Source organism: Leucoraja erinacea, unplaced genomic scaffold (genome assembly GCF_028641065.1).
Source record: "Leucoraja erinacea ecotype New England unplaced genomic scaffold, Leri_hhj_1 Leri_523S, whole genome shotgun sequence".
Taxonomy (NCBI): Eukaryota; Metazoa; Chordata; class Chondrichthyes; order Rajiformes; family Rajidae; genus Leucoraja; species Leucoraja erinaceus.
Window position 1 is genome coordinate 45,001 of NW_026576425.1, and position 10,440 is coordinate 55,440.

General features: G+C 58.1%; 1 protein-coding gene across 1 annotated transcript; it reads right to left on the minus strand.

Moving 5' to 3' along the window:
• Nucleotides 1-2,964: 2,964 nt before the first annotated feature.
• On the minus strand, nt 2,965-10,026 carry LOC129694037 (protein phosphatase 1 regulatory subunit 3A-like). The gene is made up of 3 exons (XM_055630766.1): nt 9,136-10,026; nt 4,462-4,520; nt 2,965-3,076 (listed from the first exon to the last, which is right to left on the minus strand). The coding sequence occupies exons 1-2, from the start codon at nt 9,918-9,920 to the stop codon at nt 4,496-4,498; spliced, it is 810 nt and encodes a 269-aa protein (XP_055486741.1). The 5' UTR covers nt 9,921-10,026; the 3' UTR covers nt 2,965-3,076; nt 4,462-4,495.
• Between the last annotated feature and the right edge of the window lie 414 nt (nt 10,027-10,440).

Consider the following 10,440-nt stretch of genomic DNA (forward strand, 5'->3'; position numbering starts at 1 on the left):
GAGCGGGGAGATGAGTGTGTGGCCAGGATGGTGTGTGGATCCTTGATGATGCTGCCAGGCTTTTTGAGGCAGCGACTGCGATAAATCCCTTCCCACAATATTCTAAACGCAGTCTCACCAACGTCTTGTACAACTGCAACGTCTAGACCTCCCGACGTCTAGACTCAATACTCTGGCTGATGAAAGGCCAAAGTGGCCAAAGCCTTGTTGACCACCTGCGACTCCACCTTCGAGGAACCACGCACCTGTACTCCTAGATCCCTCTGTCTCCCATATAGAGGGAGTACAGAGAAGGTTCACCAGACTGATTCCTGGGATGTCAGGACTTCCATATGAAGAAAGACTGGATAGACCCGGCTTGTACTCGCTAGAATTTAGAAGATTGAGGGGGGGGGATCTTATAGAAACTTACAAAATTCTTAAGGGGTTGGACAGGCTAGATGCAGGAAGATTGTTCCCGATGTTGGGGAAGTCCAGGACAAGGGACCACACACAGTTTAAGGATAAGGGGGAAATCTTTTAGGACCGAGATGAGAAAAACATTTTTTTTCACACACACAGAGAGTGGTGAATCTGTGGAATTCTCTGCCACAGAAGGTAGTTGAGGCCACACAGTTCATTGGCTATATTTAAGAGGGAGTTAGATGTGGCCCTTGTGGCTAAAGGGATCAGGGGGTATGGAAGGAAGGCAGGTACGGGATACTGAGTTGGATGATCAGCCATGATCATATTGAATGGCGAATGGTGCAGGCTCGAAGGGCCGAATGGCCTCTACTCCTGCACCTATTGACTATGTTTCTAATGTGCCCAAAGCCTTGTTGACCACCTTATCTACCTGCGACTCCACCTTCGAGAAACCACGCACCTGTAGTCCTAGATCCCTCTGTCTCTACAACACTTCCCAGAGGCCCGGCCATTCACTGTGTAGGTCCTGCACCTCGTCTGATGTTAAGGGGGGAGACATCTCTGTACACAGGATGTTTAGGGGGACGGGATTGGGGAAAAGGTGTTTACAGGAGGGGAGGAGGTTGGAGGAGGAGGGGGGGGAGAGAGAGAGGGAGGGGGGAGGGGGGAGAGAGTGATGGGTTTATAATACATCCAGCAGGCTGGGGGAGTGAGGTTTGGGGGAGGGTGATGTGCAAATGTGGGTGTGGGGGGGGGGAGTGTGGTTTGAGGTGAGGGGGGGGGTTATAAAAATGGAGTGTGTGTGGAAGGGGGGGAGGTGGTGGGATCCAAGGCACTCGATACGGTGGGAGAGAGGGAGGGGGGGGGAGAGGGGGAGTGAGGGGGAGGGAGGGAGAGAGGAGAGGGGGGGGGAGGGGAGGGGGAGAGAGGGAGGGGGAGAGGAGGGGGAGGGGGAGAGGAGGGAAGGAGGGAGAGAGAGGGAGGGGGAGAGAGAGAAAGAGAGATGGGGAGAGAGAGAGAGATAGAGGGAGGGAGAGAGAGAGAGGGGGAGAGAGGGGGGGGGAGAGAGGGGGAGGGGGGAGGAGGGGGGAGAGGAGGAGAGAGAGAGATGAGGGGAGGAGGAGAGAGGAGGGGAGGGGAGAGGGGAGAGGGTACCGGAGAGGGAGGAGGAGGGAGGAGGGAGGGGGGGGGGAGGAGAGAGGGGGGGAGGGAGGGAAGGAGGGAGGGAGGGAGAGGGAGGGGGAGAGGGGGGGGGCGCGAGAGGGAGGGGGAGGGAGGGAGGGGGAGAGAGGGATGTATGTTCCTGTGGAGGGGGGGGTTCTCTCGAGGGAGTGTATGTACTGTGGAGGGCGGAGGGGGTTTTAGGTCAAGATGCTGGTGAGCAGGTAGATGGGGAGGGGGGGAGGGGAGGGGGGGGGTGTAGAGGGCTCAGGGCAGGAGGTTAGAGAGCAGGTAGAGGGTGCACCACAGCAGCGAGCGGTCCCATCCAGAGCCAACCGCAGGAAGAGGAGCAGGGCCTGCAGCTGACCGGGAGGTCAGGGCTGCCGCCTCCTTCAGCGTGGCCAAGGAGGTGCGTGGTGGTGGTCAGGCTGATCCCCCCCCCCCTCCCTGACCCTCCCTCCCTTCCTCCCCCCTCTGGACCCCCTCCCCTCCCTCATCCCCCCCCTCTCTCTGTCCCCCTGCTACTCCCCTCCCACAATACTCCTCCCCCCCTCCTCTCCCCCTCACCCCTCCCCACAGTCTCCCTCTCATATCTCCCACCCCCTTCTCTCTCTACTCTTTCCCCCCCCTCTCCCCCTCGCCCCACAGTCTCCCCTCTCATCTTCACCCTTTCCCCCCCTTCCCCCTCCCCCCTCTCCTCACCCACCCCTCCCCACCTTTCCCCCCCTCCTCCCTCTTTCACCCACCCCCTCCTCTCCATCACTCCTCCCTCTCCTCACACCACACCCTCCTCTCCTCTTTCCCCACCCTTTCCCTCCTCTCTCCCACAAGTCTCCCCTCTCATCTACCCCACCCCCTCCTCTACCCCTTTCCCCCTCCTCCTCCCTCTCCCCCCTCCTCCCTCTCAACCCACCCTCCCTCCTCTCTCCCCCCTCTCTCCCCACAGCCCCCCCCTCGGGCACCAGGTTCCCGGGGGGCAACAGCGGAGGGTCGGGGGTCAACGAGGCTGGGGCCGGGGTCAGCTCGATGCAGGACCCCCTCCTCTCCCCCCGTCACCTCCGGCTCCCAGTCCCCTCCCTAAGTCTCTCCCTCCCCCTCTTCCCACACCCCCTCATCTTCCCTCTCATCCTCCTCCTCTTCCATATCTCCCCCTTCCCCCTCCCACACCCCTTCATCTTCCCTCTCCCCCTCCCTTCCATATCCACCCCCATATCCTCCCCCTCTTCCCTCTCCCCCTCCATATCCTCCCCCTCCCTGCTCTCTCCCTCCCCTCCCCCCTCCCTTCTCACTCCCCCCTCCCGGTGGCCCAGGGGGAAGGGGATAGACAATGGGAGACCCCCTCCTCCCCCTCCAGCAGCCCCCCGTCGGGTTCTGAGGGGACACCTCCACCCTCCCCTCCCCCTAATCACTCGGCCCCTCCACGGTCTGGGGAAGGCGAGGCAGCAGCGAGCGGCGTTCCCTCCGGGAGAGGGGGGGGCGTCTGGAGCTGGCTGACGTGGACCGTGGGGATCTGTGAGAGAGGGGGGAGAGGGCGAGGGAGAGAGGGGAGGGGGAGAAGGGGAGGGGGAGAGAGGGGGGGAGGGGAGAGGAGGGGAGGTGGAGAGAGGGGAGGGGGAGAGAGGGGAGGGGGGGAGGGGAGGGGGAGAGAGGAGGGGGAGAGGGGAGGGGAGAGGGGGAGGGGAGAGGGGCGGGAGGGGAGGGGAGAGAGGGGAGGGGGAGAGAGGGGAGGGGGGAGAGAGGGGAGAGGGGGAGAGGGGGAGAGGGGAGGGGAGGGGGGAGAGGCGGGAGGGGGGCAGAGAGGGGAGGGGGAGGAGAGGGGGAGGGGGAGAGAGGGGAGGGGGGAGAGAGGAGGGGGGGGGGGAGGAGGAGGGGAGGAGGGGAGAATGAGCGGGAGAGAGAGGAGGGGAGAGAGAAGGAGGGGAAGGGAGAGGGAGAGAGGGAGAGAGACGCGGAGGGAGAGTACAGAGAGAGGGGGAGGGAGAGAGGGGAGGGGGGGAGAGAGAGGGGAGGGAGAGGGAGGGGGAGGGAGAGAGGGGGAGAGAGAGGGGAAGAGAGGAAGAGAGGGAGAGAGAAGAGAGGGGAGGGGAGAGAGGGGGAGGGGAGAGAGGGGAGGGGGAGAGAGGGGAGGGGGAGGAGAGAGAGAGAGTTATCAGTGATCAGTTCCCCTGGCACCAGATTCCTCCTCAACGAAAACGCCGTTCGGCCCGTGAATTCCTACTAGCTCGGTTCAATCACAGTCCCCTGTAACCGCTCCCCCCTGCTTGAGGAATCAACCCCATTTCTTCCCCCCTCCCCTCCCCTCCCCGCCCACCGACCCTGCATGGGGGGAACCGGGGAGAACGTGCGAACTCCACGCTGGAGGCCGGGGCTGGGAGGCAGCAGGCCCACCCGCCGCGGCTCCACGCACCCCACACCCCCACCCCTGCAGCCCCCCCCTGCAGCACCCCCCCCCCCCCCCCACACACACACAAGCAGCGGATCGCGGCACGGAGACGAGGATGCAGAGGGAATGGAAAACACGGGGGGGGGGGGGGGGGGGGGGGGACAGAGTGGAGGGGGGAAGGGAGGGGGTGAGGGAGGGGGAGTTGGGGAAGGGAGGGGAGGGGGAAGGTGTGGGGGTGGGGTGGGGGGGGCGAGTGAGGGGAGGGGGTTGGGGGAGGGAAGGGGGGGTGGGGTGAGGTGAGGAGGGGGTGGGGGTGAGGGGGTGGGGCTGTACCTGAAGGACAGAGGGGAGGGGGAAGGGTGTGGGGGGGTGGGGGTGAGGGGGAGGGGATGGAAGGACAGAGGGGAGGGGGGAAGGGAAGGGAGGGGGTGGGGTGAGGGGGGTGGAGGGGGTGGGGGAGGGGGGGTGAGGGGGTGGGGGGGGAGGGTGTGGGGGGGAGGGGGGGGCTGTACCTGCAGGGAGCTGCTCCGTGGGGGTGGGGGCTGGTCAGTCGAGCTCTCGTTGGTCCCGTCTGTGGATACAGGACACTGAGTGAGTGAGTGAGAGACCCTCCCGACCCCCGACCCTCCGCCTCTGATGTCACAGGTCAATGATGTCACAGGTCAATGATGTCACTGGTCGATGATGTCACTGGTCGATGATGTCACAATGGTCGATGATGTCACTGGTCGATGATGTCACTGGTCAATGATGTCAGGTCAATGATGTCACTGGTCAATGATGTCACTGGTCAATGATGTCACTGGTCAATGATGTCACTGGTCAATGATGTCACTGGTCAATGATGTCACTGGTCAATGATGTCACAGGTCAATGATGTCACTGGTCAATGATGTCACTGGTCAATGATGTCCCTGTGTGTGTGTGTGTGTGTATCAGGACAGACACACACCCTGACACAGTGTATGTACACCATCTGTGGGCAGCGGAGTGGTGGACAGAGAGTGTTATAGAAACATAGAAAATCGGTGCAGGAGTAGAGGCCATTCGGCCCTTCCACCCCTGCACCATTCGCCATTCAATATGATCATGGCTGATCATCCAACTCAGTATCCCGTACCTGCCTTCTCTCCATACCCCCTGATCCCTTTAGCCACAAGGGCCACATCTAACTCCCTCTTAAATATAGTCAATGAACTGTGTGGCCTCAACTACCTTCTGTGGCAGAGAGTTCCACAGATTCACCACTCTGTGTGTATGAAAAAAGTTTTTCTCATCTTGGTCCTAAAAGATTTCCCTCTTATCCTTAAACTGTGACCCCTGGTTCTGGACTTCCCCAACATCGGGAACAATCTTCCTGCATCTAGCCTGTCCAACCCCTTAAGAATTTTGTAAGTTTCTATAAGATCCCCTCTCAATCTTCTGAATTCTAGTTATGCCCCTGTCCCACTTAGGAAACCTGAACGGAAACCTCTGGAGACTTTGCGCCCCACCCAAGGTTTCCGTGCGGTTCCCGGAGGTTTTTGTCAGTCTCCTTACTAGCCTCCACCACCGGCAACCACCTGCAACCTCCGGCAACCACCTGCAACCTCCGGCAACCACCTGCAACCTCCGGGAACCGCACTGAAACATTGGGTGGGGGCGCAAAGTCTCCAGAGGTTTCCACTCAGGTTTCCTAAGTGGGACAGGGGCATAATTGTATGTGGGAGACTGAGATAGATTCACACTCTAACCCCCCCCCAGTGATGGCCCTACCTTGATCCCCCGCGTCTGGGAGAGAGAGGAGACGCTCTTGCCACTGCCACAGAGGGGGGGGGGGGGGGGGGGGAGAGAGAGAGGGAGAAAGAGAGAGGGAAAGAGAGAGAGAGAGAGAGAGAGAGAGAGAGAGAGAACATGTTATAGTGGTGTCAGCAGCACTGGCCCCTCACTCCCCACTACAGCCAACTCTCCCAACTGTCTCCACACTTTATGTCTCTGAGTGAGAGGGAAAAGATTTAATAGGAACCCGATGGGTTAGCGTCAGTGACGTGTCCCAATGCAGGCAGGATCTTGGGCAAGTGGGCAGCGACGATGTGGAAAGCTGCGGAGATGGAGGGGAACTTCAAACCCAAACCACCAACGTCGCTACTTCCTTAGAAGGCACAGAAAGTCCAGCACAACCCTCACCACCTTCTACAGATGCGCTGCACAAAGCATTTAATCATAGAGACATAGAAAATAGGTGCAGGAGTAGAGGCCATTCGGCCCTTTGAGCCTGCACCATTCGCCATTCAATATGATCATGGCTGATCATCCAACTCAGTATCCTGTACATGCCTTCTCTCCATACCCCCTGATTCCTTTAGCCACAAGGGCCACATCTAACACCTCCTTAAGGATGAGGGGGAAATCTTTTAGGACCGAGATGAGGAAAACATTTTTTTTTCACACAGAGAGTGGTGAATCTGTGGAATTCTCTGCCACAGAAGGTGGTTGAGGCCACACAGTTCATTGGTTATATTTAAGAGGGAGTTAGATGTGGCTAAAGGGATCAGGGGGGATGGAGAGAAGGCAGGTACAGGATACTGAGTTGGATGATCAGCCGTGATCATATTGAATGGCGAATGGTGCAGGCTCGAAGGGCCGAATGGCCTCTACTCCTGCACCTATTTTCTATGTTTAAATATAGCCAATGAACTGTGGCCTCAACTACTTTCTGTGGCAGAGAATTCCACAGATTCACCACTCTCTGTGTGAAAATAAAAATTCTTATCACGGTCCTAAAAGACTTCCCCCCTTATCCTTAAACTGTGGCCCCTGGTTCTGGAGAGATAGATCAGCCATGATTGAATGGCGGAGTAGACTCGATGGGCTGAATGGCCTATTTCTGCTCCTATCACGTGAACTTAAGGGGTCCTGTAATTCTGAGGCTATAGCCCCCGACACCCGTTCCAATCAAGAATCTATCTATCTCTGCCTTAAATATATCCACTGACTTGTGGCCTCCACCGCCGTCTGTGGCAACGAGTCCCACAGATTCACCACCCTCTGGCTAAAGAAATTCCTCCTCATCTCCTTCCTGAAGGTACGTCCTTTAATTCTGAGGCTGTGCCCTCTGGTCCTAGACTCTCCCACTAGTGGAAACATCCTCTCCACATCCACTCTATCCGGGCCTTTCACTATTGGGACTAACGAGGAAACAGAGAGACTGTCGATAAGCTGAGAATAGCCGGAGGATATAGATTGGCACAGGGTATAAATAGTACAGGCTGGACAGGGGCCAGGGAGTTGCTGAATGAGACCAGAGACCTGGGCTGGGTAAATTAGGACTGGGGCTCGTCGGAAAAAGTGACGGCAGTAATAGAGACCGTGACGGAATGGAGGCCTGTGGGGTGATTCCCACAGGGGGAGAGAGAGGGGGGAGACTGAAGCTGGATGAGAGGAACAGGTGGCAGGTTTAGTTTAGTTTAGTTTAGAGATACAGTGCGGAAACAGGCCCTTTGGCCCACCGAGTCCGTGCAGACCAGCGATCCCCGTACACTAGTTTAGTTTATAGATACAGCGCTGAAACAGGCCCTTCGGCCCACCGAGTCCGTGCCGACCAGCGATCCCCGTACACTACCACCATCCTACACCCACCAGCGATCCCCGTACACTAATGTTTAAACTGATACCAAAAGCCAATTAACCTACAAACCTGTACGTCTTTGGAGTTGATAGCCTGACTGAGAACCAACTACTTATCGAATAGTGAAAGGCCCGGAGAGAGATTCAGATTCAGATTCAATTTTAATTGTCATTGTCAGTGTACAGCACAGAGACAACGAAATGCATTTAGCATCTCCCTGGAAGAGCGACATAGCAAATGATTTGAATAAATAATAATCATTGTCGGGGGGGGGGGGGGTGGGGGGGTGGCGTGGATGTGGAGAGGATGTTTCCACTAGTGGGAGAGTCTAGGACCAGAGGGCACAGCCTCAGAATTAAAGGATGTCCCTTTAGGAAGGAGATGAGGAGGAATTTCTTTAGCCAGAGGGTGGTGAATCTGTGGGATTCGTTGCCACAGACGGCGGTGGAGGCCACAAGTCAGTGGGTATTTTTAAAGCAGAGATAGATAGATTGTTGATTAGTGCGGGTGTCAGGGGTTATGGGGAGAAGGCAGGAGAATGGGGTTAGGAGGGAGAGGTGTTTAAGAAAGAATTGCAGATGCTGGAAAAATCGAAGGTGGACCAAAATGCTGGAGAATCTCAGCGGGTGAGGCAGCATCTATGGAGCGAAGGAATAGGTGATGTTTCGAGTCGAGACCCTTCTTCAGAGGAGGGGGATATAGAGCAGCCACGGTGCAGACTAGATGGCCCGAATGGCCTAATTCTGCTCCTATCACTTACGACACTGGGGAAGGTGAGTGCGGGGCCATTTTGGGACACATGGGTACGGGAGGGGGGGGGGGGTGGGGAGGGAGGGCATCTCGGGGCAGGGGAACCTTGGCCGACCTTGTGTGGCTGGAGGTCAGATAGCGGGAGCTCGGCCAGGGATGCAGCGGGGAAAGTCCTGACTGTGGAGGGTAAGGTGAGAAGGTGCTGGCTGTGACACATGTCCGGGGGGGGGGAGAGGGAGGGGGGACAATAATTTAGTTTAGTTTAGACAGAGGGGAAGATTATGGCCCAGTGAGGGGGGAGGGGAGGTGAGAAGGGGGTGCCGCGCTGTGTGGGGAGGGGCAATGAGGGACCTCTTCTCTCCCCCCCCCCACGTTGGCTAGCACAGTCTAGATGGGCTGAAGCGCCTGTCGATAACAGTCTGAAGAAGGGTCTCGACCAAAAACGTCGCCCATTCCTTCGCTCCAGAGATGCTGCTTGTCCCATAGAAACAAAGACAATAGGTGCAGGAGGAGGCCATTCGGCCCTTCGAGCCAGCACTGCCATTCATTGTGATCATGGCTGATCGTCCCCAATCAATAACCCGTGCCTGCCTTCTCCCCTTGACTCCACTAGCCCTTAGAGCTCTATCTAACTCTCTCTTAAATCCATCCAGTGACTTGGCCTCCACTGCCCGCTGTGGCAGGGAATTCCACAAATTCACACAACTCTCTGGGTGAAAAAGTTTTTTCTCACCTCAGTCTTAAATGGCCTCCCCTTTATTCTAACTCCAGCATTTTGTGTCTATCTTCGGTTCCTCTACGACCACTCCTCCTCACCCTCATCCCCTACCTGATAGGGCTGGCTCTGAGGCAACTTCTCAGCACCAACTTGGTTGAGGTGGGGCTGGGGTTGGGGCAAGGACAGGACGATGGCACCTCTTCCAACGCCCTGCAGATCAGCCTGTAGTTGCTGCCCCGGTTGTTGGCCCATCGGACCTCTCCCGGCGTCTGGTATCGAACCACGAACTCCATGCAGGCGCCGGGGGCGGCGCAGGATTGGGGGAAGTGGAGGGTGAAGGAGAAGAGGTCGGAGCCGCCATCCGGCGCCGTCTGCAAGTGTCCGGCCGGGTGGTCGTAGTGAGATCGCCAGGAGTCGAGCGTAGCCCGGACTTGCACCGACTTCTGGAAGGCGTCGTTCAGCACCCGGACGGTGCCGACCACCGAGAGAAGGTCCTCCTGCCTTGCTATAGCCTCCACTTCCACCCCTTGCTCCTGCAGCCTCGCCCACAGCTCTGCCGGGGAGGAGGGGAGGCTGAAGTCGGGCTGGAGCTGGAACTGGAAGCCGCCGGGCTGTGGTGGCGAGTCCAACCCCTCTCCCTCTCCCTCTTCGGGCTCGAACTTGCTGAAGGTCTGTAGATGCACCAGGTCCAGGCCGCAGGTGTCGGCGAAGCGGACCTTGCGGGTGAGGGAAGGGTCTTCAGCCTCATCCCAGCTGCGGTTTCTCCTCCTGGGGATGGGCGAGGATCTGGGGATGAGATGAACCTTGAATGCTTCATCCTCCTCATCATCCTCCTCGTCTTCCTCGTCTGCTCCTTCCTCCAGCACCGGCACTCGCAGCAGCACCGACCCGTCCATTGACCCAGTCTGTGTCTCTGTCAGTGTCCAAGCTCCGGCCACTGACCAGGGACCAGTGGTCACTCACACGCCCCCCTTCACCAACAGCGGCCAATCGCAGCAGCGGTAGATGTAGCAAGCCAAAGCCCAGGACCAATCACAGCAGAGGAAGATGTAGCAAAGACAAGCCCCAGCGGCCAATCACAGCAGCGGAAGATGTAGCAAACCAAAGAGCCGGCCAATCACAGCAGAGGAAGATGTAGCAAGCCAAAGCCCAGGACCAATCACAGCAGCAGAAGATGTAGCAAGCCAAAGCCCAGGACCAATCACAGCAGCGGAAGATGTAGCAAACCAAAGGCCACGGCCAATCACAGCAGGGGAAGATGTAGCAAACCAAAGACCACGGCCAATCACAGCAGCGGTAGATGTAGCAAGCCAGCAGCCGGCCAATCACAGCAGCGGAAGATGTAGCAAGCCAGCAGCCGGCCAATCACAGCAGCGGAAGATGTAGTAGCAAACCAACAAGCCGACCAATCACAGC

Coding starts and splice junctions, on each gene's coding strand:
- LOC129694037 (XM_055630766.1), bottom strand. CDS start 9,920: ATGGACGGGTCGGTGCTGCTGCGAGTGCCGGTGCTGGAGGAAGGAGCA. Junction 4,521..9,135: donor CTCAGAGCCAGCCCTATCAG/GTAGGGGATGAG, acceptor CTGTATCCACAG/ACGGGACCAACGAGAGCTCG.